The sequence below is a fragment of the Loxodonta africana genome, chromosome 21 (genome assembly GCF_030014295.1).
Source record: "Loxodonta africana isolate mLoxAfr1 chromosome 21, mLoxAfr1.hap2, whole genome shotgun sequence".
NCBI classification, from domain to species: Eukaryota; Metazoa; Chordata; class Mammalia; order Proboscidea; family Elephantidae; genus Loxodonta; species Loxodonta africana.
In genome coordinates, this window is record NC_087362.1 from 59,759,794 (window position 1) to 59,787,199 (window position 27,406).

A 27,406-nucleotide genomic window follows, 5' to 3' on the forward strand; every position below is an offset into this window, starting at 1 on the left:
GTGCAGTTGAGGAGACTGGGGCCCAGAGAAGTTAAGACACTTGACCCAGGTCCTACAACTGGGATGGAATCCAGGCAGCCCAGCTCTTTCTGACCTGGTTCATCCCCAGGAAAGGGCTCTTAGTTCACATTCTGGAGACAAAATGCAGGAAGTTCAGCCCCACCCCGCATCCCCTAACCCATCCACAGACCCATCCTCCTCAGAGCCTGTTCCCTAACTGAGAGGATCAAACCCAAACTTTCTAGGTATTTTAGTTGTTTTGAACAGGTAACACACGCACAGGGTGAAACAAGCACAACAATATAGAAAGGAACAGTGGAATATGCTGAAAATCACACACCCGTCTCCATCCACCCCATTCCCACCCCCTTTTGGGGCCAGCACGGGTCTTGGTTTCTTGTGAAAAATGCCAGTGTTTAGGAGCCCTGGTGGCACAATGGTGAAGCTCTTGGCTGCTAACCGAAAGGTTGGTGGTTTGAACCTACCAGCAGCTCGTTGGGAGAAAGACCTGGCAATCCGCTCCCATAAAGACTACAGCCTGGAAATCCCTATAGGGCAGTTCTACTCTGTCACATGGGGTCACTGTGAGTTGGGATCAACTTGACGGCACACAACAACATGCAGAACCAGCGTGATCTATTCCTGTTCCCCTGGACTGGTTATTCTCCCCACACATACTCTCTGCCCTTCTCTACCTGCTCTGCATCCTGGAAGTGGGCCCTGTGGGCTGCAGCAGCTGGCTCCCCTGACCTCTGGCTTCTGGGGGTTCAGCCAGTGGGGGCATCAGTGGGAGAAGGGAGGGCGGGAGGAGAGAGAGGCTGGGGCAGTGGTTTCGCCAAAGCTGCGTTGCTCTGTCCTGGGCCTCAGCTATGGTCTGGGGGCTGCCCTCCTCGGCCTTGGCCCTCATAGGGCCGGGCAATACCATTCCCTCGCCCTGCCCCACCCTCCAGGCCCAGAGGTGGTGGGCCAGTCCCTGGGTTGGTTTTCTGCATCGTGTTCCCTTGCCCCTGCCCTCCCTTAAGCTCTCTCCTCAGTTCCCCTTTAAGGGAGCCGTAGAGACATGGTGGGGACCCTGGTGGACACACCCTGCTCTTACACAAAGATGGGCTCTATGTGCACCGTTCAGCCCTTGCTCTCTTCATTTGACATCATCTCCTGGAAGGCCCAGGCCATTTCGGTCTCCACTAGGACCTCTAGAAGCATTTTCTGTTTTATTCCCTCCCTATCCCTGTAGATGGGGTAGGGCAGTCATCATTATACCCAAATTAAATTTGGGGTAACTGAGGCCAAAAAAGAGGGTGGGGCTTGCCCAAGGGCATAGAGCCAGTCATAGGGGGTGATTGGAGCTTGTGTCCAGGGCTTCCTAGCCCTACCCCTCCCAACCTCCATGAGCTCACCTAGAGCGCAGCTGGATGGAGAAGTGTGGTTAGAGAAGGACAGTTGCCCAAGGTCATACTGAGTCAGCCACAAAGTAGGGCTAACATGGGCTGCTGGTCTGGTGTCCCCAAAGGCAGGAAGTCAAGACTGCACCTGATTACTTCTAACAATCGGAAGCTCTGGCCACACTGGGCCCCCTGCCTTTATGGCAACAAGTGGCTGGCACTGTGCTCGGCTGGCCCTTCAGATGGAGGCTCTTCAACTTGGCCACTTCCCCTATCTTGCACCTGCTGGCCCCAAGGCTGTCTGCATTTGTGATGCCACCTCGGGAGCCTGCCAGGAAGATGGGGCCAGGGAAAGTAGGCTGTGGAGCGAGAGGCTCTCCCAGGGCTGCCTGGGGGACTGCCCCGCCCCACCCTGCCTGGAGGTGCCCTTCACGCTCACCGTGCCCAGGCTACAGGAGAACTGGCCCAGAAAGTCATGCTCGTCCAGCTGCATGCTGGACTTGTCCTGGTCAAACAGGGCAAACTTGAGCTTCTGCACCTCCTCAAAGTGGTAGTCGAGGATGAACTTCTTGGAGAACGCGGGGTTGAGGTTGTTGACCGCCGTTTCTGTCCTGTCGTACTGTCAGAAGAGCAGGGAAATGGGAGTCAGAGTCAGGCGGCTGGTTCAACCCCTTTTGGGCTACTGGAAATCATCCTGCTCACTCGCTGAACACCTACTCTGTGCCAGGCACTCATGGCCAGTTACCGTGAGGCTGATGCCATCATCACCCCCAGGTCACAGAAGTGGATACTGAAGCACAGAGAGGTTAAGTGACTTTCCTGAGGTCGAGCAGCTAGTAAGTTAGTGTCAAAGTCTGAACCCAGGTCTGACTCCAGACCCACAGTCTAAACCCTTCAGACTTGGCTCCATAACCAGGTGCCGGGGTAAGAGCTCTGTCTCTGTCCCTGCCTGGGTAAGCGAGAGAAGACAAGTCCCTTTCCCCATCTAGGTCTCAGTCTCCACGTCTATAAAATAAAGGAGTTTGACTATCTGTGGTTTTCATACTTTTTGAGTGGCAGGCCTTTTTTCAAAGCCAATTTTACATGGAAGCTGAGAGAAGAAACAGAAGGAACGGGGGTGCCTGGGGGAAGGTTGGGTCAGGCGCTCCCCATAACCCCTAGGAGCAGATGTTGTACCTTTTCTAGAATCCTGAATGTCAAAACCAGGAATTGTGCAGCCTGGCAGCTCCACCACCTATAGGGCCAAGGCCTTGGTGAGGAATAGTGCCTTGTACTGTTGTGAGTCAGCAATGGGGCTGGGACAGGAATCCGCCTCCTGGCCTCTTGAGGCCGAAGCCCTAAACCGCGGAGTCCCGGTCACGGTCTATTTTGGGGTGTGGGCTGTGTTGATTTTTTCCTCCCACCCAGTCCATTTCCAAGGGCTTGAGCGGCAAGCACGGAAGAGGTCTTGGCCCTAGGCTATTTTTAGCCAGGGTGACTGGGTGGGAGCAGAGATTGTCAGGGAGTGTGCTGTGGGGTGGGGGAGGGCCACAAGTATGTGGGGGTGCAATGCGGAAGGACGTCACTCCCTGAGGACCAGGCGGGAGATCCAAAGTCCTGGCAGAGGGGCCCAGGGTCCCCTAGACATGCAGTTCACAGGTCTGGGGCACCCCTTGGAAGCCCTTAGCTGATCCTATGTCCCACCCCCCATATCAGGCTGCGCTGCTGATATACTGGGAGACAAACATAGGCCCTTGCCCTCTCTGGGCTCCAATTTCTCCTCTGTGAAATAAGTCCACAATCCCGGCCCTATTTCCTCAGCATCACAAAGAAGGAACCAATATCTGCAGAAACTGTAAACTACAGTAAGTACCGTGGGGCCCCCCAGGTAAATAGATAACTATTTTGGAAAATACACATGCGTGTACCCAGCTATCTGGAAGGCTGGCTACCAAACTGTTAAGGGTAGTTCTCCCTGACAGATGGGTTCTCATTCACTTTGATTTCCATCTTTAGGTTTATCTGGATTTTCTAAATTTACTACAATGAATATAGATTCCTTCTGGAGTCAGAAACAAAGCAATTTTTAAAAACGTGAAAATGGTAACAGTTTGAGTTTCTCAATATCCTTCCTCGGGCTGCAGCGCTCCCCAGCCTTCCAGCCAGAGTCTCCCAGCCTGGCTGGACTCAGAAGACATTGGCTGTGGCACCATCAATGTCCCCACTCTGGAGGCCCTTCGAGGTAAGCAGTCCCCATTTCACAGCTGAGGAGACAAGCTCAGAGAGGCATAGCTGTGTGCCTGAGCCCACACAGCAGGGAGGAACAGATTTGGGCCTTGGACCCGCTCTAGGACCAAAGCCTGTCCTCCCCGTTTCTCTGTAGGCTCCTCTGTGATTGTGTGCTCATTTAGGAATAAGGAGCAAAAGTTATTTAAAAAGTGGAACAAGCACTTGATAAAAGTATAAGGTTTTAAGGATATATGACAATGTAAAATGATATATAAAACAATAAGTATAAAATTATGTAATTAAAAATATAAATCTATGAATTATTATAATAATTTAAAAGCCCAGTTGCCATCGAATTAATTCCAACTCACAGAAACCCCATGCGTGTCACAGTAGAACTGTGCTCCATAGGGTTTTCAATGGCTGGTTTTTTAGAAGTAGATTGCCAGGCCTTTCTTCTGAGGTGCCTCTGGGTAGGTTTGAACCACCAACCTTTTGGTTAAGAGTTGAACTTTTAAGCATTTGCGCCACCCAGGGACTCTGTTATAATAATTTAAACAAAAACATAATTATATTTAAGTAATATTTAAAAATTTTAATTTTTAGAGTAACCATTTTCTAAACCCTTGCCGCTGGCTCACACTCCAACTACTTCCAGAGGGTGGGTAAAGCCCACCCTTGCCTGACCTGGAGGCCTCTGGATCCAGTGGGAGCCCCTCCCCAGCAAGCTAGCTAGCCCTACCCTCAACAGATGTACACAGAAAGGCCTCACCTCCATCCACCTGCCATCATTCTCCATAAAGAGGACACAGAAAGGGTCTGACTTGGAGGTGACATCCCGGTCCAGCAGGTTCTGGCCACTCACGGACAGCTCCACCTTGCACACACAATACTGGGAACCCACAGGGACTGCCCCTGCTACTGGGGCACCCCCACCTGGTACGTAGGCCATGGGGGACGGCGGTGGCAGCAGCAATTCCAGGCAGTCTAAGGAGAAAAGAGTAAGGGTCAGAGAGTGGACAGACATTTGCTATGCCATCCCATTGGGGAGGTGTACCACCTCGCCCTCAAGGCGTTGGTAGAGAGATAGAAGGAAAGGTGGGGGGAATAACGTGTAAAAGCCTGAAGAAAGGAAAGTGCAATGGGAGGCATGAAAAAGGAGTCTCTGATAAGTGTCTGTAGTTTATCTTTGAAGTTATTCTCTGCTCTGTGTCTTTACCTGTGAGGCAGACACAGTCGAAGTTGTCCCTGTAGGATCAATGGCAAATCCCAGTGAATATGGAAGTGCTAGGGAACACGATATTCCTGCAGAGTAGTTGATACAGTCACATCTTGTAGCTAGGCAGAGCTTGTAACTGCACGTTTCCCTTATTGCTTTGACCGCTAGGAAGCTCGCATCTGGTAACTTATTCTGAGCTGGGTAAAGTTGTCTATCCTCTTTGTCCTGTATGCCCAGCCCAAGCACAGTGAACGGTGCATAAGAAGCACTCTGTTCTGTACATATTTGCTGAATGAAAAAGGATGAGTGAATAAATGAATGAACAAACCCTAACAATTCCTCAGATCCCTCCTGAGTTGGTCCTTATCCTCACTTCCTTTAACGCAGAATTTACTCTTTCACCGGTATACTACTTTCCAAAATTCCACGCACTGGCGCCTTATGTATCCTTCTACTCTCACAGCTAGGAAAAAAGTCCTGGTGATCAGGTGATCTACTTCTAAAAATTAGCCAGTGAGAATCCTATGGATCATAACAAAATATTGTCCGGTACAGTGCTGGAGGATGAACCCCTAGGTTAGAAGGCACTCAAAATACACCACTGCCGCAACGGTGGACTCAGCCGTGCCAAGGACCACAGAGACGGTGCGAGACAGGCCACTTCTCATCCTGTTGTACATTGGGTTGGCATGAGTCAGAGCTGACTTCACAGCAACTAACAACAACAACTAACAACAACGGCTAAGGCTAATTATTGGCATTTACTTGCTTTAAGCGGTTGTTTTTCTCCTAGTGCAGCGGGCTCACCTGGAGCAAGTGTGAAGGAACCCATCTCAAGGAGTGGAGGGGAGCCCTGGACCCCATGCTTCGTAGGCCCTGTGGACAAACCACCTGGCACTCAGTGCCTCAGTTTACCCATCTGCCCACAAGAGATCATGACACAGTCCTTTGAGAGACTTGGGGTCAGAAGTTATTTCCCCTGGAGTGTCTGCATTTAACACTGACCCTGTCTTCCAGGTGGACAACGGGGTGGGCAAGTCCAACGCCTAAACACTTAGCCCACAAAGGCTGAGTTCCAATTCCTTAGCTAATATTTCGTATCCCTCACAGCGGGTAACTGACCCTGCACTGCCCAGAGGAGGGTGGTGAGAGGTGGGTGTTCCCTCTGGGAACATGAATCCAAGTCATCGTGCTTGTGCACCCTAACTAAATATTCATTATGCACTAAGCACGCCAGCCTTGTGGGATAGGTACTAATATCGCTCCCATTTTACAGAGGAGGAGACTGAGGCTCATTCATTCACCCCAGAGTGCTTACTCAGTGTTATATTCAAGTTCTAATCTCTAGAATCTGTGACTGTGACCTTAACTGGAAATAGCCTCATTGCAGATGTAGCAGTTAACAGGAGGTCAAACTAGAGTAGGGCGGGCCCTAATGCAATATGGCTGGTGTCCTTATTAGAATGGGCGAAGAGACACAGAGGGAAGATGGCCATGTGGAGATGGAGGCAGAGATTAGAGTTATGCCGCCACAAGGAATGCCAAAGATTGCCAGGAACCATCAAAAACCAGGAAGGATCTTCCGGAGCCTTCAGGAGATGACCTTGCCGACACACTGATTTTGGACTTCTAACCTCCAGAACTGTGAGACAATAAATTTCTGTTGTTTGAAGCCACCCATTTTGTGGTAATTTGTTACAACAATCCCAGGGACTAGTAGAATGAACACCCACGAGGTCCCAAGAAGGGCCCAGTGCTGGGGGCCCTGCAGTTACAGACTGTCAGGTCTCAGCCTCACAGAGCTTACAATCTGGTCTGTCTTGAACGATGTAGGAGAGGAGAGAGAGCAGCCAGGTCCAGCGGGCACTACAGGCACTGACAAGGATTTTGGGTTTTATTCTGAGAGAGATGGGAAGTCTTGGGGTGTTCTAAGCACAGAAGTAATGTGATTTGCATTTTTAACCTTTTTTTCTTTTTTAATTATGGTTAATTGTCTTAGTCATCTAGTGCTGCTATAACAGAAATGCTACAAGTGGATGGCTTTCACAAAGAGAAATTTATTCTCTCACAGTCTAGGAGCCTAGAAGCTCAAATTCAGGATGCGAGCGCCAGAGGAAGGCTTTCCCTCTCTGTTGGCTCCAGGGGAAGGTCTTTGTCATCAGTCTTCCCTAGTCAAGGAGCTTCTCAGCGCAGGGACCTCTGGTCCAAAGGACGTGCTATTCTCCTGGCTCTTGGTGGTATGAAGTCCTCCTGTATCTCTGCTGGCTTCTCTCTTTTATATGTCAAAAGAGATTGACTTAAAACACAATCCAATCTTGTAGATTGAGTCCTGCTTCATTAACATGGTTGTTGTTGTTAGGTGCCATCGACTCGGTTCTGACTCATAGTGACCCTATGCACAACAGAACAAAACAGTGCCTGGTCCAGAGCCATCCTTACAATCGTTGTTATGCTTGAGCTCATTGTTGCAGCCACTGTGTCAATCCACCTCATTGAGGGTCTTCCTTTTTTCTGCTGACCCTGTACTCTGCCAAGCATGGTGTCCTTCTCCAGGGACTGATCCCTCCCGACAACAATCCCTCCCAACAACAATTTGAATAGATTTGATGCATTGAACACTAGTGACCGAAGACCAGACGAGTTGTGGAATGACATCAAGGACATCATACATCATACATTCATTAACATAACTACCTCTAATCCCAATGAATATATATGTAACAAAGCATTTCCTGTTTCAACATCCTTTTGGCCTCCCCAAATTCGTGTCCTCGCCAAGTGTGAAACACATTCACCCCATCATATCACCCCGAAAGTCTTAACTCCAAATCCAAATCCCATCCTGCAGCGAAATTCCTCTTCAGCTGTGAAATCTGGAAGTTATCTGCTTCCAAAGTACTATGGTGGAACAGCCACAAAGTAGACGTTTCCATTACAAATGGGGGAAATTGGATGGAAAGAAGGGGTAACAGGCACCAAGCAAGTCAGTAGAACACATTACATTAGCTCTCAAGGCTTGAAAATAACCCTCTGTTCTCTGAGACCATTTAGACAATGGCTCTGCCCTCCAGACACTGGGTGTTGGCCACACTCTCTGGATTCTGGGTATCGGCCCCTCGGCCCTGGACTTCATTCAGCTCTGCCTTACAGGCCCAGTGGGATGGCTACATGTCTCCCTTGGATTTGGGCAGCCCCATTCTCCTAGTCCATCTGAGTGGTGACTCTTGTCCCTTGGCCTTGGCAGGCCCTGTTCTTCTGCCCCTTCGGCATGGCAGCCTCACAGCCTCAGCTTTGGGTAGTGGCTTCAGCCCCATCCTCCTGGCACTCGTGAATGGCAGCCCTACATTCCAGAACTGAGTTGGTGAAGACTTGACTCTTTGAAACCTAGGAGGCTGTTACCCTACCCTTTGAGACCCAGCAGGCTGTGGTTCTACCCTCTGAGACTCCAGAGGTTATGGCCCTACCCTTTTGAGACAGAGGCAGCTCTGCTTCCTGTGCTCCTTGTCTCTTCAGCTTCTGCTTCCTGGTTTCTTGGCCTCTCGGCCCCTCAGGCCTCTTAGTCCAGCCCGGGCTCTTCCCTGCTTGGACAAGTGTTACAAAACCCTTTAGCAATACCAACAACTGCCTGGAAGCACCACACTCCACCAGGAAGCCTCCTGTGCACATGCAGTCAGCTCTCTCACTCCATGGGTTGGCTCCTCGCTCTGCTGCTGCCATTTCTCTGCTGCTCCCTCTCACTGTCTGCACTGTGTCCGGTGTTACAGCTCTCCTCGCTTCCTTCTGAGCCCTCACTAGAATTATCTTCGATGTCCATAATTCCACCAATACTCTCTTCAAGGCAATCTAGGAGTTTACTATTAGACACCTTAAAACTCTTCCAGCCTCTACCCATTCACAGTTTCAAAACTGCTTCCACATTTTAGGTATCTGTTATAATGGCGCCCCACTCCTGGTACCAAATTATGTGTTAGTTATCTAATGCTGCTATAAAAGAAATACCACAAGTGGAGGGCTTTAACAAACAGAAATTTATTCTCTCAGAGTTTAGGAGGCTAGAAGTCTGAATTCAGTGCATCAGGCCCAGAGGAAGGCTTTCTCTCTCTGTCTGTTCTCAGGGAATGTCCTTGCCATCAACCTCCTCCTGGTCTAGGAGCTTCTCAGCACAAGGGCCCCAGGTCCAAAGGACATGCTCTCCTCCAGGTTCTTCTTTCTTGGTGTATGAGGTCCCTCTTCTCTCTGCTTGATTCTCTCTTTTATATCTCAAAAGAGAATGACTCAAGATACAACCTAATTCTGTAGATTGAGTCCTGTCTCATTAACATAACTGCCTCTAATCCTGCCTCATTAACATCACCACAGAGGTTAGGAATTACAACACATAGGAAACTCATCAGATCACAAAATGTTGGACAACCATACAACACTGGGAACCATGGCCTAGCCAAGTTGACACACATTTTGGGGGAACATGATTCAATCCATACAAGCATCCTTCACTTGTATAGTTCAGGGACACTAACTTATGTTTATCATGTTGTTCAACCATCACCCTTATTTGTTCCAAGTTTTTCCATCACTAATTTGAGTTTTTCACAGTTCACTCTGGCTACTGTGGGAAGCATGGATTGTCAGGGGAAGGAGAGGCAGTAATGAGGCCACTGAGGAGGCAGGAAGTTCAGCAGGAAGGCCTAGGCCCAGCACCTCCTTCCTTTGACCCCAGCCACAGCCCAGGCCTGGAGCGCCAGCCTCTTGCTGGGTAGATGTAGGCCTGTCTATAAGAGGCTGGGTGCCTGGGCAAGTGTGTGGCTGGTAGCCGAAAGCCCCCTCTCCTGCCCCAGACACAATGCTTCCAGACTGCCTGGTAGTGAGAGGATCTGGACAGTGGCAGAGCCGGGCTTCAGCCCCCTCCCTTCCACCACTCCCCAGAACCTCATTACAATCACATAAGCCCAAAGCATCAGGGCATCACTGCAATTTGCCTGAAGGATTTATTCTTTTTGTGTAAAAATCAGTTTCCATTGGAGGGGCTGGCGAGCTGGGTTCACTCTTGCTGCCTGCAGCTGGATGGCTGTGCCAGACAGTGAGGTTGTGCAAATCATCAACCCAGTGAGCTCTCCCTTCCATGGAAACCCTGTCATGTGGATAAGAGGGAGCCTATTTAATACTTACACCCACCTAGAAGTAGATGAGGCAGGTATGTGTTAAACCCCACTGCCTTTGAGCAATTCCGACTCATTGCGACCCAGTAGGGCAGAGTAGAACTTCCCCCAGTGGTTTCCAAGGAGTGGCTGGTGGATTCCAACTGCTGACCTTTTGGTTAACATCCAAGCTCTTAACCACTATGTCACCAGGTTCCAAGGCAGGTACAATTACCCCCATTTTACAGATGAGGAAACTGAGGCCCAGAGAGGGGAAGCCACAAGAAACAGCACAGGCAGGATGTGAACCAGGTCTCCAGACTCCCAGGCTGATGAGGAGACCTCCTGAGCATGGCAGGGATCCAGGAAGGTGGGGATATCTGGGGAGTCAGCCAGGCCAAGGAAAGCCTGAGGCAAAGAGAGCAGGGTTGTGCCTGGGGAAGCCAGGGATACTCCCTACTTTAACAATGACCCAGGATAGGCCCCAGAGAGCCCAAGGTCACCAGTTGCTCTGGGGTCGTCCTGTCCATGCCCCTGTATCTCCCATCATGGCAGACAGGGGGATTCCAGCTCAACCACCCCCTCTCTTAGTTCCCCTCCATGAAATACTAGGTGCCACTTGGGCCACCATCTTCCCTGCTGCCAAGTCAGATAATTTTTTCTAATCCTGAGCGGTGTCAGGTATATATGCCCAGGTTTATACACTTCCTTTTGTATGTACATATATGTATCGACTCATATATATAAGCTTGCACACACATATACACACACATGCACCTGGACGAACAAATACAAAGGCACACGGTCACATGAACATCTCTGGGGCCACTTCTTCCCACCCCCATCACTAGCCACCCTCATCGGTTGCCTTGGTTACAGCCACCTACCACTCACTCATTCCACCCTGGCTGAGGGTATGGCCAGGGCCATGTCACATGAGAGGGTGGGGCTGGGCTGGGTGCCTTGAGCTCACTGCAGCTCCACTGGAATCTGCTCGATCACTGGGTGGGAAAGGGGTACTCTCAACGCCCCCACCCCACCCCACCCCCCTGCCCCGCAGCAATGGGCAGGACCCCCATCCCCAACTCACCCTCTGGCTGGAAGGCTCTGGATACCCGAAATGGGGAGCACATGATGCCGGGATTGGGGCAAGCTGGGGGAAGAATTGGCCCCTCTGTGCCAGCCCAGCGGCAGCAGGCCGGCCGGACCCTGAGTCCTGACGCAATGGAAAACGAAACCACAGCTTGGGCCAGCCTGGGCCCCCTCCCCTCCTGCCCCAGTGGGCGGGCGGACAAGGTGTCATTAAGGGAGGGTTGGGCCTGCCACGCGCATCTGGGCAAGATGGAAACTCTCCCTGGCATGGTACAGCACCGCCCCACAGGTAATTTGAGGTTTCGCACTGGAGGGGAGGGGGCATGGGAAGCCCAGGCCTGCCTCGCAGGATGGTCCTGACTCCTGGCATAGATGGGCACAGGCCTTTGGGGTGATCAGACCCCTAGGAAAGGAGCTGGAAAGTGGGGATACAAAACCTGTAGTCCCTTTTACAGAGGCATTGACTTAGGCCAAGAAAGGACAGGGCATGGGAATTCTCATTCATTCATTCGACAAACATTTCTTGGCACCCCTTTGTGTCAGGCCCTGGGGCTACAACAATGAACAAGACACACAGGGTTCAGCACCCACAGGGCCCAGCCTGACTTGACTCACCCTGGCCACCCTCCCCCTCTCTCTGTTAGCTCCAGCTACACTGGCCTCCTCTCTGCTCTGTCAACACCCCAACCTCTCTCCTGCCTCAGGGCTTTTGCACTTGCTGTCCCCTCTGACAGAAATACTTTTCTTTACACGGCGGTTCTTAGTTGTCAGCAAGTCACCTCCTCAGAGGCCTTCCCTGATCACCTGAGCTCATGTAACTCTGTCTCAGCCAAACACTTGTTTCCTCCACAAATCACTAAGCTATGTGCCTGTTTGCCTGTGTATTGTCTGTCTGTCTCTAGAACCTAAGCTCCATGAGGGAGGGAGTTTGTCTGGATGAATCATCACTGACTACCCAGCACCCGGAACAGCGTCATCACGGAGTGAGTGCTGGATACATGGGTGCCAGATGAATGAGGGAGGGAAGGAGCCCACCAGGCAGGCCCAGAGAGGTCTCACAGCACCTCCCCCCCCACACACATCACTTGAGAGATCACAAAACCATCCTCAGACCCTGGATCCGCGTAACTGTTCTGAGCGGCCGGCAGGAGAAGGGTTCACGTTCCACCCCGCAGGGGTGGAAACTGAGGCCAGGGAAGGGTGGTGCTCAGGCCCAGTGCCAGGGCTGCTGGACTTTATCCTTCCCACCCACCCCTGGCCCCAGCACCCCAGCAGCCAGAGGCTGGACTGTGTGCCACACCCACAGTCAGAGGGGGCTCACTGCAGGGAGGAGACGCTGAGGTGGTGGCAGGGACCCTGCTCAGAGAAGGGCAGTGCGGGGAGCCACCAGGGGAGGCAGGCACAGGAAGATGGAAAGTAGGGGGCAGGGGAGGACAGAGGGCTGAGTTGGAGGCCTGGAGACCAGATGGGGAGGAAAGGGGGTAGAAGGTAAAGGGCTGGTCCAAGGAAGCAGCAGTCCCCACTCCTGAGATTCTTAACTGGCAGAGTCTATGAAGGGGTGGGGACAGTGGGATGGCCTATCAAAATCTCTAGTCCGGGGCACTGTGTGCCATCTGAAAAAGCATGTTCAACATGCTATTTGGAAAATGGAAAAAGAAACCCTCTGTTTTCAGTACAAACGACAGGAAGTAAAGCTCTCAAAAGTCTTGTTGGTGACAGTAACAAGGATAGAGGCTCTATCCTCTGATCAGTACCGTGCAGCGGTTAAGAGCACAGACTCTGGACTCAGACTGCCTGGGTTTGAATCCCCAGCTCTGTCAGTTCCTGCTGTGTCACCTCGGACAATTTACTTACCCTCTCTGGGTCTCAGTTCCTCCCTCTGTAAAATGGGGACAATATCAGAGTGCTCTCATAGGATTAAGTGCAGTAAAGCACTTGGAACAACACTATGTAGCCCTTGCTATTATGGATGATTTTTGGTGGCGGGTAGGGAAGGGGGAGCAGAGTCAAAAACTGGAGGGATGTGGCAAGTTTATGGTTTATGTAAGGGAGGTACAGGGTTAAAAATCAGTTAAGAACTACAGCTCTAGCCTCCCTTTCTCAGCTGGAGGGACACAGTACTGTGGTCCAAGTAAGGCCAAGATGATGGATGGGGGCTACGGAGTGGATGACAGAACCCATACATCCACCCAGGAAGCAGTGCTCACTGTTGGGTGCTGTGGCCGCCAGGACCTCAGGGCCTGAGTCCTCGCCCGTCCAGCAAACCCTGCTTGGTGGGGCCTAGTCTCTGACCACAGAGAATCCTGAGGCGGCTCCAGGCTCTCCCGCCCAGAGTGTGGTTTGCAGGCAGGCAGCCTCAGCACAATTGACAGGGATCACAATAGAGGGTCCCAGACAGAGCTGGAGAAAAATGCAGAACAAAATTCAGACTCACAAAAAAAAGACGAGACTTACTGGTCAGATGGAGGCTGGAGAAACCCTGAGAGCATGGCCCCTGGACACCCTTTTAACTCAGTACTGAAGTCACTCCTGAGGTTCACCCTTCAGCCAAAGACTAGACAGGCCCATAAAACAAACACTAATACACATAGCTCAACCATGTACACGAAACTAAATGGGCACACCAGCTCAGGGGCAAGGATGAGAAGGCAGAGGGGATGGGAAAGCTGGACGAATGGAAATGGGGAATCCAAGTCAAGAAGGGGAGGGTGTTAACACGTCACAGGGCTGGCAACCAATGCCACAAAACAATATGTGTATTGTTTAATGAGAAACGAATTTGCTTTGTAAACCTTCATCTAGAGCACGATTTTAAAAAACAAACAAAAAAAGGTAACAGCCTGTTAACTAGAACACAGCACGCCCATTCACCTGACATCCTCACAATGTCAGGACATGCCCTGACGGCCTTGTCTATTGAACTTTCAGAGTGGTACTTTGTCTTGGATGCCTCCAGGTCTCAATGGTCTCCTTTCACCCCATTGCCCAGATAAGAAGACCCAGAAAGACAAGTGGCAATCTTTAGCACCTAGGAGACCTGCCACAGGGCAGGGAAACAGGGGGCTGGGGCTAGGGTTCTGGGCTAGCCCTTCTTAAGTGTGGGAGCCAGGAGAGCCCACCCCTACTCTGTAGCAGGAAGGGAAGGGAGGAGGGGAGTGTGGCCGTGCTGATGAAGAAGTAACAATAACAGTAAAGTGAGAGTACAGTAATTGTAATGCCTGCCCCAGGCCCTGCTGAGTGTGTGCTGGACAGAAGCTTCTGTAGCCTCACAACAACCTTGAGCAAGGTGTTCTCACCACCCCATTCTCCAGATGAGCAAACTGAGGCTTGGAGGTTAAATCATTTGCCCAAGGGGTTCTGACCCTCAGGCTCTCAGCCCCACAACGCTCTCAACTTATGACAGGATTTGTATTCCTGGGTCTCCACTAATGCGACTCTGGACAAGTCACTTGGTCTGAGTCTGTTTAGCTTTCTTATCCATCAAATGGAAATTACAAAATGCCTGACACACTGCAGGAGCTGGCTTAAAATGAGAAAAGCCTCTTTACAGCTCCCCACCACTCTCAGGACAATGTCCAAACTCCCTGATGTGTCTCCCCCCAAGATCCTCTCCCTTGACACCTTTGGGTGTAGTTGTGTTCCAGTAACACCTTTCATGCCTCCATAATTTTGCACATACTGTTCTATCTGCCTGGGATGCCCTTCCCCCTTCTTCACTTAGCTAACTCTCCCATTCTTCCAAATCAACTCAGTAAACCAAATGCAGTCATCACTATGCATCCCCCCATCCCCCGGAATGGCCAAAGTTTAAACAAAGAAAAGAAAAGATGACAATACTAAGTGTTGACAAGGATGTGGGGCAACCAGAACTCTCATACATTTGCTGGTGGGAGTGTAAATTGGTACGATCACTCTGAAGAAGTGTTTGGCAGCATCTACTAAAACATTCAAAAGTGGCTGCAGCAGTACATCAAGAGGGAACTGCCAGAAATTCAAGCCAGATTCAGAAGAGGATGTGAAACGATATCATGGCTCACGTCACATGGATCCTGCCTGAAGGCAGAGAATACCAGAAGGATGTTTACCTGTGTTTTATTGACTATGCAAAGGCATTCGACTATGCGGATCATAACAAATGATGGATGACGCTGCAAAGAATGGGAATTCCAGAACACTTAATTGTGCCCATGAGGAACCTGTACATAGATCAAGAGGCAGTTGTTTGGACAGAACAAGGGGATACTGCATGGTTTAATGTCAGGAAAGGTGTGTGTCACGGTTGTATCCTTTTGCCATACTTACTTAATCTTTATGCTGAGCAAATAACCTGAGAAGCTGGACTATGTGAAGAAGAACAGCGCATCAGGATTGGAGGAAGATTCATTAATAACTTGTGTTATGCAGATGACACAACCTTGCTTGCTTAAGTGAAGAGACCTTGAAGCACTTACTGGTGAAGATCAAAGACCACAGCCTTCAGTATGGATTATGGCTCAACATAAAACAAAAATCCTCACAACTGGGCCAGCAAGCAACACCATGATAAACAGAGAAAATATTGAACTTTTCAAGGATTTCATTCTATTAGATCCACAATCAACGCCCATGGAAGCAGCAGTCAAGAAATCAAACAACGCATTGCATTGGGCAAATCTGCTGCAAAAGACCTCTTTAAAGTGTTAAAAAGCAAAGATGTCATTAAGGCTAATGTGGGCCTGACCCAACCCGTGTTGTCTTCAATTGCCTCAATATGCATGTGAAGGCTGGACAAGGAATAAGGAAGACCGAAGAAGAATTGACACCTTTGACTCACCATGCTGGCGAAGAATATTGAATATACCATGGACGGCCAAAAGAACAAACAAATCTGTCTTGGACGAAGTACAGCCAGAATGCTCCTTAGAAGCAAGGATGGTGAGCCTTTGTCTCACATACTTTGAACATGTTATCATGAGGGACCAGTCACTGGAGAAGGACATCATATTGGTAAAATAGGTCAGCAAAAAAGAGGAAGACTGTCAGTGAGATGGATTGACACAGCGGCTGCAACAATGGTCTCAAGCATAACAATGATTGTGAGGATGGCAGAGGACGGGGCAGTGTTTCCTTTTGTTGTAAAGAGGGTTGCTATGAGTTGGAAGTGACTTGACAGCACCTAACAACAACAACTAAAACTAGATAAATGCATCCCCTATAATGACCCAGAGCCCTGGTGGCGCAGTGGTGAAGACCTCCGCTGCTAACCAAAAGGTCGGCAGTTCGAACCTACCAACTGCTCCTTGGAAACCCTTTGGGGGAGTTCTACTCTGTCCTACAGGGTCACTATAAGTCAGAATTGACTCAAAGACAATGGGTTTGGTTTTTTATGATGACCCAGCACTGCCCAACAAAACTACACACATCATTCATCAAAAGACAAGCACAAGGAGGTTCATAGAAACATTATTCATTAATAGCCCCAAATTGGAGACCTCTCAAATGTCTAGCAACAGAAGATTGCTGTTGTTAGTTGCCATCAAGTTAATTTCCAATTCAACGACACCATGTGACAGAGTGGAACTGCCCCACAGATGTTCTTGGCTGTAATCTTTACGGGAGCAGATCACCAGGCCTTTCTCCCAAGGAGCGGCTGGGTAGGTTTGAACAGCGAGCAGGAAGGAAGCACAATGATACTGACAATACGGATGGACCTCACAAACATGTTGAGCGAAAGAAAGCAGACATAAAGGAGCATGTCGTCCTGCAGGATTCCATTTATATGAAGTCAAACAGGCAAAACAAATCTGTGCTGCTGGAAGTCTGGGAGAGTGGCCAGGGGTGGAGATGGAGGGGTGTTGCCGACTAGGAGGGGGCACCTGGAGGCTTTGGTGCTGTTGTGTTTCTGTTTCATGATCTGGGTGCTGGTAGCACAGACCTGCTCAGTTTGTGAACAGTCACTGTGCTGTACATGTCGGATGTATGCTCTGTTCTGTAAATGTGTTACACTTGAATTAAACATAGCCCCAAAACCTGAGGGATGCTGCCTCTACCAAGGCCCTCCTGAGCCCCCAGGCCTTAGGGGGATCACTTACAATATCACCAAATTGAAACAATTGGCTTAGGAACTGTCGCCTTCACTTGAGCTTCAAAAAAAAAAAAAAAATCAAGAGGGGACCAAATCTTTCATCTCTGTTGTTCCCAGCACACAGACGCATGGCATGGGAGGGCAACGTTTGCTGGAAGCAAGGAAGAGTAAAAAGGCGAAAGGAAAAGGAGCCATGGCATCTTGGAATTGTAGAATGCAGGGGACCACAGATTCACAAAACTCCAGGATTTGGGGATTCTGGGATTTCAGAAGTATGAGTTCTTTGAATTTGGGGGCTGAGAGGCTCTAGAGTTTATCTGGTCCTGCCTTCCAGCTAGGGACAAACCCTGGCTGCAGCCCCACTGCCCCAACATCCAGCAGCCCTGTGTCTCTGGGGGCTCCTCATCCTCAGGGTGTGGGGGCGCCCACTGCACGCCCTTTGCTACACAAGCTCCTGCCAGGAGGCATGTAGCCCCCAGAGAGCAGGCTGGCGCTCTCATGAAGGTGGGGGGCGGCATCTTCACACAAATCACTTTTCCACCTCAGCTACGGCACTGGCTGCTGCACTCCAAAGACAGGGCACTCCCAACAAGCTGCCAGCCATTTTGGGGATAAATATAGATGCAGACCATGTGGAGGAGGCTGCAGCAGAGGTCAGCCCTCAGGCCCCTCTAGGCCCCCAGTTTCTGCCAGACCACACCAGAAGGGGGCTAGTCTCTGTAACTCCCCCATGACTAAGTGCTGGCCCTTGGGGGAGGGAAGCTCCCTTGGGATTCCCATGGCCCTGGCTCTGCTCAGCCTTGCACAGGGACCCCCCCTCCTCCGCCAGCCTATCCCTAGGGGCTGAGAGGCAGCCCCACCAAGGAAGTCCAGGATGTACGCTGGGATGCAGAAAGTGCTTTGGGGACCTCGGGAGTGGGTCTGACCAGGCTCAGAGGGTGAATGGGGCTAATGGAGGGTGGAGGGTGTGGTGACAGTAACCAAGACGTTCTAACGCAGCATCACCTGAAGGCAGCTGTCGGGCAGCCTCAGAGACAGGGGCATAGCCCTGGGGTCCTGTTCCGTGGTACCCTCACCCACAGAGGGCTTCCAACTCTCTGTGTGAACTCAGACAAGTCCCTTCCCCTCTCTGCGCCTCAGTTTCCCTGCCTGTGAAATGAAAAGGTTGGGCTCCCTGATGGCTAATTCCTCCCAGCCTTGGGGAGTCTAGCAGTGCCCCTCAGTCTTTTCTGGGCTTCAAGCTCCCACCCAGAATCTCCGGGCTGATGGGTCTGAAAAGTCATGGGACTCACCGAGTGCCTGAGTCCCCTTTGTGGGTGTCGACCAGTGGTTGTGCCCCTCTAAAGATGGGCCTCTCACTCCCCTGTGTTGACAGCTCCTTGCCATCACTCTGCCACACTGCATACTGAAGAGACATCCCAGTGGGAAGGGGCCCCTCTGAGCCTCAGCGTCCCAGGCAAGAGCCCACAACCCAGGGGAACAGACTTTCCTTCTGGCCCAAACCCCTCTTCGGCTAGTCCTTCTTGGCCAAGGATGCTACATCTGCGCTTCAGCCTCCTGGCTCAGAAGTCCCCCCAGAGGAGATAGAAACAATAGCACAGGCTGAGTGCTTTCTGTGTGCCAGACCTTGTTCTAAGGTTTTACATCACTTCATGTATGCCTCACCACAACCTATGAGGTGGGCTCTTTTTTTATTACCCCATTTTACCGGCCAGAAAACCGAGGCACAGGGAGGTTAAGGAACCTGCCCAAGGTCACTGTCTTAGTTCCCCAGTGCTGCTGGAGAACAAATTCCACAAATGGGTGGCTTTAAAAAACAGAAGTTTATTATCTCACAGTTTTGGAAGATAGAAGTCTGGCTCTAGGGGAGGGTCCCTCCTTATCCTTAGCCCCAGGTGTTCCTTGGCACTCCTTGGCTTGTAGACAGTTTCTTACATGGCTTCTTCTCCCTGTGCATGCCTGTATCTATTCTGTTCCTTTTTATAAGACATCACTTGGAAGGGATTAGGTTTAAGGCCCACCCTACTCCAGCACGGTCTAATAACAACAGAACCCAGAAAACGAAACCCATTGCCCTCAAGTTGATTCTGACTCATAGCAACCCTACAGGACAGAGTAGAACTGCTCTATAGGGTTTCTAAGTCTGTAATCTTTATGGGAGCAAACTGCCACATCTTTCTCCCTTGGAGGGGCTGGTAGGTTCAAGCTGCCCACCTTTGGGTAATAGCCAGGTGCTTAACCACTGCGCCACCAGGGCTCCTTAATAAAAGAAAACCCTTATTTCCAAACAAGGCCATACTTACAGGTACAGGGGTCAGGACTGTGACATAACTTTTGGGACGAAATAATCCAGTCCATAACAGTCACTCAGCTAGACAGTGGTAAACTAGAATTTGAGCCCAGGCAGCTAAGCTCCAGTGTCCACGCTATGTGTAGGACCTCCCAGGGGGAAGAAAAGGGAGAAGCGCAGGGCTGTAACTCTGAAAGGCTAACTGCTGGGACCCACCTAGAGGAGGGGGCTGGAGAGGTTATTTGCTGGGAGCTGAGCACACTCTCTCCTGTGTCATGGGGAAGTCATAGCAGGCAGGCCAGATGCCAACTTCTGACGAGACACAAGTGCCATCAAGGGAGACGAGAGCTGAGCTGCAGGCAGAATGGGCTCCTGGGATACACAAAGCATATCGCCGTCTCAGGGCCTTTGCATGTGCTGTTTCCTCTGCCTGGGACACTCTTCCCTCATTCACTGATTCAAAAAGTATTTGCTGAGTATCTGCTGGGCACCAAGTATGGCTAGGGAAACATACAGCCACAAACAAGACAGACCAACCCCACCATGAACGTCTCAGTTCAAATGCTGCCTCCTCGTTGGAGGCCTCCCCAACCCCTCACTGTAACCCTCCTCTTCCCCACCCCCTATGCTCCCTTCATCACAATTACTTCACCCTGCTTCATTCTCTTTAGGGCACTTTTCACTCTGACGTTTTCTGTCTCTTTGTCATTTGCTTACCTCTCTGCCTTCCAGTGTGCTCAGAGCCCCTGAGCACGGGGCGTTTGTCTGGATCAGGGTTGTCGCCCCAGCAGACAACACGGTCGGTCCCTGGCACAGAGGAGCTGCCCAACAGCCATTTGTTGATTGACCCAATGGGTGGTTACATGACGAGGGAAGCCCTCCTGGAAGACGGGACCCAAAGTCACAGTTGCAAGAATTATATCCGTGCCCAGGCCTCTTCACTTTACAGCCCCTTTCACTGCAGCCTTGAGAAACCCATGAAGAAAGCAGTAGGGGGTGTTCCTGTCCTTAGGTTCCCGTTTCCTAGATGAGGTCAGAGAGGTGAAGAGGCCCAGACCACACAAGAAATGAGCGATTCTTCCCAGCACCCTTCACTCCTGTGGGTGGGCAGGTGATGTCTGCAGATGACTCCCCGTCTAGGATGCCAGCTGCCATCTCTGCTACCTCCCCTACCCCCACCCCGGTCCTTCAGTGCCAGGTAAGTCCCTCCTTTCAGACACACACCTTTCCCTGTCTCCCAGGCCAGGATGTGTCCCTTCTCACTCAACAGGCCCACTGTCCTCTGACGGTCCCCAACACTCAGCGTGCTGAGACAGGGATCCCGAGAGGATGAGTTCATAATTCTTCCAGCTCCATCACCCACCATTACTGACCCACTTAACAGGTGGCTACAACAAGGGGCGGATTCAGTCATTCATCTTACAAGGCAGTTTAAAGTGCTGGAGATACAGCCCTGAACAAGAGAACACTGTTCTCGCTCTTTTGTAGAGCTGACACTCTTGTGGGGGTGTGGAGGAGATAACAAGCAGAAACACAAATGAATAAACAAGATGATTTTAAAGAGTGTCAAGTGCTCCGAGAAAAACTAAGCCTCAGCTAGTCTCATCTCAGGAGCCCTGGTGGTGCAATGTTAAGCCCTTGGATGCTAACCAAAAGGATGGTTCAAACCCACCCAGCGGCTCTGCAGGAGAAGATTACAGCCTATGGGGGTCCTTTTACTCTGTCACATGGGGTCGCTGTGAATAGAAATTCACTTGATCACACCTAACAATAAGTCTAGAAACCCTGGTGGCGTAGTAGTTAAGTGCTACGGCTGCTAACCAAAAGGTCGGCAGTTCGAATCTACCAGGTGCTCCTTGGAAACTCTATGGGGCAGTTCTACTCTGTCCTATAGCGTCACTATGAGTTGGAATCAACTTGATGGCAACGGGTTTAACACTAAATCTCATCTCAAACCCCGGAGGAAGAAGGTGTGGACAGACAAGTGGAGAAAGCCTCCAGGATACAGAACAGCAAGGCTCTGGCACAAGGGGAGAGGACACAGAGCTGGGAGCTTGGAGATGCCTCTGATCCCAGCTCAGTCCTCTCGCGCTATGCGGTCTCAGGAAGCCACACTCCCCTTAGGATCTTGTATTCCCCCATCTGGATAGTGATGGATGGGACACAATCATCCCCAAGATCCCATGGAGCCCACATTGTGCACTGGGTGGGGGGGAGGCGGGGGGTGCAGAAATCCGGCAAAGGAATCCTGCCGCCTTTCTGAGGCCACATTCTCCAAGGGGGGGCTGGATTCCTGAAATGTTTTCCTCCTGACTCAGCAGTCCCAGAGTTAGCGGAGGGGAGAGGAAGGGGGAGCTCCATCAGGCCCTGGGCTAGGGGTCTGCTCAGGATGGGACCCTGCCTGGAGAGAATAGTCCCAGCTCTGATAGGAGCAGGGGAATCATTAGAGGGTGATCTTTGTTTTCTGTTCACTCCTTATTGCCCAGCTCAAGGTGGAGGGATGGGAGCACCCAGACCCGACCTGCCACCCATGGTGTTCTCCACACCTGGGTGTGGTAAACTTTTCCACCAGGCTCCTGCCCCTAGAGCAGCCCAGAAGTCACCAACGGGCCAGAGTCAGTGGTGTTTGCATTCTGAGGCTTCTCTCTCCAGAAAGGAAGCAGGAAGGGAGGAGCAGGTTGCCCTGAGAAAATCCCAGAAGGAATTCTGAATGCAGTTACCCCCGTCGGGCTTACTAATATTCCCATGAATAATGATGGTTAACATTTACTGAGCGCTTATCATGTTTTTTTGGTTTTTTTTTTATCATGTACCAGGCATGGTGCTGGCACACAGCCCTTCGTTAGTTAATTTAATCCTCCCAACTACCTTTAAAGAAATATACAATGACCCTAAAAGATTTAGCACGGTACACAGAGTATTGTTAACACTATTGTACAGATGTAGAAACCGAGCTTCTATCCCTGGCCTTCACTCATGCCACTGCTTTTAATTTTCATGGCCTTTTGGGGGATCCCTTGAAATACCACAGGAGACACCCCACTTTGCAGAATGCCTGCCCCCACCCACTGGTTTGAGCCTCCCAGCAGCCCTGCAAGCTGGATTGTGCAATGGTTTGCCTCAATTTACAGATGGAAAAAGCTCAAGCCCATGGGGTGGCAAGGCATGGCAGGCAGGAAGTGGCAGAGTGTGGAGAGACCCAAGTGTCCCCAGGTGTCCACAGCCTTAGCCCCTGGTTCTTCCCATGGAGAAACCTGCCTGGATGACCTCTCCCACCCCAGCAGACTACATCACCCACCTGGGGCAGTCCCCTCTTTCACTAGGCCCCATGCCAGGGGATTTGCAATAAAATCACTCCTTTATGTTTTTGTGTCCAGCTCCCAGGCAGGCAGGCCCTGAGGGAGTAGCTCATTTTACAGATGATGACCCTGAGGATCAGACAGAGGCTGGGTCAGACCCCTGGTGTCAGAGGTGGGCGAGGTCTCCCAAGGGAGGTTCCCCATCACGGCCCCCCACAGGGAGGCTGCAACTGCCCAGGAAGGTTACAACCGGGGAAAAAATGCCTGTTTTCCTTCTTATAAAGGTCTCCCTGGCCTCTGTCACTGAAGCTGTGGATGCCCCAAAGGGCAGAACAAGCTTCCACCCTCAGTGACAGTCCACACCCCTAAGCAAGCCGAAACTAAGGGCAGCCAAAACAAAGGGCGGCTCATTCTCCCAGACCCCTTATCTTTGTCACTTTCTCCAGTACACAAGAGGCCAAGTGAGGCACAGACAGCAAAATGAACCCCCAGCTGGCTACCAGAGCTGGTTCGAGTTCCACCTGTGACTTGACCTTGGACAAATTAAGGCGCCTGTCTAAGGGAGCCCCTCCTCCAAAGAAGAGCTTGCCGAATTGGGGGAGGGGGCCCGAGGCAGTGGATGAGGTGGGAAGAGAAGGGAGGGTGAGAGTGAGATCGCTCTATTTCAGACCAGCAGCGCTGCGGGAACAGAAAGAAAGGGCCTTGCTCTTTCGCCATGCCCACCCATTTCTAAACACACAGGTGCCAGACAGCTTTTGCGCAAAAAAAAAAACTAGTTTGCAAACACACATCGACTTCTGGGAAGCTTCCCAGCTCCACTCCCCCTCTCTGCTTTCCGTTATCGGGCTAGGAGCTGGCCTTTGGACATTCCCTGAAACAAGGGTGAGGGGAGTACCGAACGAGGGTAGGGGGCGCAGAGAGGGGCCGGCGCCTGCCTGAAGCCCCCGACCTCAGGCTGTCAGCAGCTGCGGTGGCAGCGGGGACGCTACCTTCCAGACGCCCTCCAGGCTTCTTGAGAGAGGCAAGAGGGTCCGTAAAACGGTTGGACTCAGACCCGAGAAGGAGCCACCCTCCCGGCGCACCCCGGCCCCCCTTCCCCCGCAGCCCGGGGGAAGCCGGAGCGCCCCCGCGTGGCCGGGTCGGAGCTGAGTCACCCAAGAGCCCGAGTCCGGATGCTTAAGAGCGGCGGGGGCTGGGGGCGTCGCAGCCCCCGCAGCGGAGCCCAGCTTCCTTCCGACCCGCCACTGCGGCCAAAAGCCGAGCCCCAAGGCCGAACTTGAGCACTTGCGGCAGGGCGCCCCGCCCTCCCCTCGCCCGCCCGGGCCCCACTCACCGCGGGTCTCGAGGGGGCCGCCGCCCTCACCGGGCGGCTGCCGCTACTCGCGCTCCGGGCCGCCGGGGCATCCCCGGGCGCTCCCCCGCTCGGTCGTGCCCGCGGGCGCGGGACGGGCTCAGGGCGCTATCCGCGCGGCCATGGCCCGCTAGCGTGCGCTCTCAACCGCTTGCGGTCCGATCCTCCTCCCGGGCCGGGCGGGCGACGGCGGCAGCTCGGGCTCCTCCCTCCGGCCGAGGCGGGGGCCGGTGTCGGGAGGGAAGCGGGGAGACAAGGCGCGAGCTTCCCGGAGGGACTAGCGCTCTTCACACGGGCGGAGTGGGGCGCTGTCCTGCCCGCTGCCTGCCTCTCGGCGCCCGCAGCTGGCGCGCCCTGGCACTCTGGGCGCCGAGCGCCACCGGGACCCGCCCGAACGCTCGAGGCTGGAATCCTGGGGGGCGGGACACTCGAGGCCGGGATCCAGGAGCCCGAACGCTCGAGACCGGAATGCTGGGGGCCCGGACGCTGGAGGCCGGAATGCTGGGGGTCCGGAGGTTCGAGGCTGGAACCCCGTGGATCGGAACGCCGAGGGTCCGCGCCCTCCCAGGCCAGCCCTTACGGAGCCTCAGAGCCTCGGACGAGGGAACCGAGGGGTGGGCTTGGCCCAGGCCTGCGGGGGTCCCTCGGCGCCGCCTGAGGCCTCGACCCCGAGGGCAGATGAGCGCAGCCTTGCGCCCTCGGAAATACACTACTCGGCTTTGTTCTGGGCAGTATCCGGTCTCATTCAGACGGCAGTGTTCTCACCCTGCCTCCCCCCTTTTTGTTTCTTTATGCATGTCCCCCCCACCCCATAGCAAAAGAGCTCGGCGTATTCTTGCCACCAGGGGCTGGGAAGATGACACATATTTCTCTGACAGAAGATAACAACGGTCGATCAGAACGGGGCTTAGAGCTCTCCAGTGCGAGGGCAATTAGACGGGTCTTTGAGGCCCTGAAGCCTTCTGTGAAGGCCTCTTTTTCCCTAGAAGAGGCACCCATTCTTAAGAAATGCCTCTGTTGCTTGGCGCGTTTGCTGCTGGCCACTCGGAGGTATTTATGTGCCCAGGGCAAGTCCAATGCGAAAGCGTCAGACAGCCAAGCCTTGTTTAAGCTGATTGCATGGGGTAGGGGGTAGGGCTGTTCCGAGTTGCCCAAGGGTATGACCAAAGCACTTGGCCTTGGGGCTTGCAGACTGGGCAATTGAGAGTTAACGCCTAGCACGGTTTTATCTTGGGTTTTTCTTTCTGGGCAGATGAGGGTTAACATGGGAGACTCACACTGCGGGCTGCAAACCTCTTTCCACATCTGAGTCACAGGCACTCTGCAGTCTTAGAGGGGCAACCACTAAACAGCCCCAGGGCTCTGAGCTTTGTTCTCTGCCTGTCTGTCCCCGGTGACTTCCTTTCTCCAAGCTCTCCTCTTTCTTTCTCTCAGATTCTTTAGCCCAGCTCTGGGGCAAAAACCCACCTATAGGCGTTCTTAGACCCAGCTCCAGCCTCACTTCCTCCAGGAAGCCTTTCCTGATTGTTCTGGCCCCAGAATTCCTCTCCTCTCCTTGTTCCAGCAGTAGGAGAGCCAGGCACAGGGGCAGACAGTGGCGAACCCAAACAGACTGCCACCTTCCCTCAAGTTGCTCACCTCTATGGAGCGAGACGGGGGTTCAGGCAATCATACTACTGCATGAAAAGTGCAAAAGTTGGAGGTGGGGTGGCCCAGAAGCACAGAAGACCCGGCTCAGCCATGGGAGTCAATGAGGCTTCCTCTAGGAGACCTGAAGGATAAGAGAGTTGGCCTGGCTAGGGGCAAGGTGATACTAGATCCCTGGCCAAGGGGACAGAGTGCAAAGGCCACCCGTAAACCCATAGCTGTTGAGTCGATTCCAACTCACAGCAACCGTATAGGACAGAGTAAAACTGTTCCATAGAGATTCCAAGGAGCAGCTGGTGGATTCAAACTGCCGACCTTTTGTCCACTCCTTGGTATCTACCCAAGAGAAATGAAAATGTGTCTATACAAAAATTGTACATTATTCACAATAGTCAAAAAGTGGAAACAACCCAAATATTCATCAACTGATGAATGGATAAAAATGTAATATATCCATACAATGGAATATTATTCAACCATTAAAAGGAATAAAGTGCTTGTGCTAGCTGATGTTATGCACCAAGCTGGCCAGGCCATGAGTCTCAGTATTATGTAATTATCCTCCATTTTATGATATAATGTAATCACCTCCAAGGTGAGATCAGCCAATCAGTTTTAAGGGGAGTTTCTCCAGGGGTGTGGCCTGTACTATATGTATATGTTCTGGAAAAGCTCCTTTGCTTGCTCTGGATCCTGTTTCTAGCTTGTTATCATCTGACCTCTTGGTCTCGGTACTTGAACCAACAGCCTGTTGTCTGATCTGCTGACTTTGGGATTTGCCAGGTCTGCAGTCCTGTGAGCCAGCAGCCTACTGTCTGACCTGCCGATTCTGGGTGTGTCAGCCCCTGCAACCGTGTGAGTCAGGAGAAACCTCCAGCTGATGCCTAACCCATGGACTTTGGGACTTGCCAGCCTCCACAACCATGTGAGCCATTTCTATGAGATAAAATTCTCTCTCTATATATACGTATATATATATATATATATATATATATATATATATATATATATATATACAATTTACTAGTTTTCTATAGAGAACCCAAACTAAGACATTTGGTACCAAGGATGGTTCTAAAGAAACAAAATTACAAGGATGAGTTTTCTAAATTGTTCTCAAGTCTGACTAGTCTTAAAGGCACTGATGACTCTGTCTCCAGTAGTAAAGAGGGCACTGCTAATCCGTGGAATGAGGTGGTAATATTAATACAGAAAATATCACTACCGATAGATCACATATCAGTTAGAGGCAAGAATCTGGATGAATGCATATTTGATACTTTTCTACAATTTTGTCAGAATGAATTATACAGAAGCTGGTTGGTTGGTCCTACTTTCACTAGACAAAGTGGTGAAAGAAAGAGATGAGCTGAAGGCTTCAGAGTCAAAACTCAAGTGCCACATAAAAGACGTCAAAGTTGCCACTTGTGCCCTGAAAGAAAGCCTTATGTCTTGTAGTAACAGAGTTGATATTGCCGAAAACCAGACCCAGAGTCTTATTGTAAGAGTGGCTGAATTACAGTGACAATTTGAATGGTGTCTGAAGTTAAAGTGAGGGTGTTGACTGGGAAGAAATGGGATCCTGAAACTTGGGATGAGGACAATATGATTGATAATCAGGGAACTGGAGACATCAAACCCCTAAATTCTGTTGAATCACTCCTGCCAACAGAACAAGCCCTCCCATCTGAAGAGATTACTTCATCTTTGTCAGCT

General features: G+C 51.4%; 1 protein-coding gene across 6 annotated transcripts in view; it reads right to left on the bottom strand.

Annotated features, from left to right (window-relative positions):
* The window catches only part of CPNE2 (copine 2), a 57,416-nt gene extending 32,723 nt beyond the window's left edge, over positions 1–24,693 (bottom strand). Inside the window, exons 1-3 of one of the 6 annotated variants that reach the window (XM_064273997.1) lie at positions 24,026–24,693; positions 4,363–4,577; positions 1,822–2,001 (exon numbers count right to left, since the gene is read on the bottom strand). In XM_064273997.1, the coding sequence (XP_064130067.1) occupies positions 1,822–2,001; positions 4,363–4,542 (360 nt within the window). In that variant the 5' untranslated portion in view covers positions 4,543–4,577; positions 24,026–24,693. Of the gene's footprint in view, positions 1–1,821; positions 2,002–4,362; positions 4,578–20,110; positions 23,729–24,025 lie in introns of those variants that run through there. The other 5 variants (XM_064273996.1, XM_064273993.1, XM_064273998.1 and 2 more) reach the window with 5 other exon arrangements.
* Positions 24,694–27,406: the final 2,713 nt, after the last annotated feature.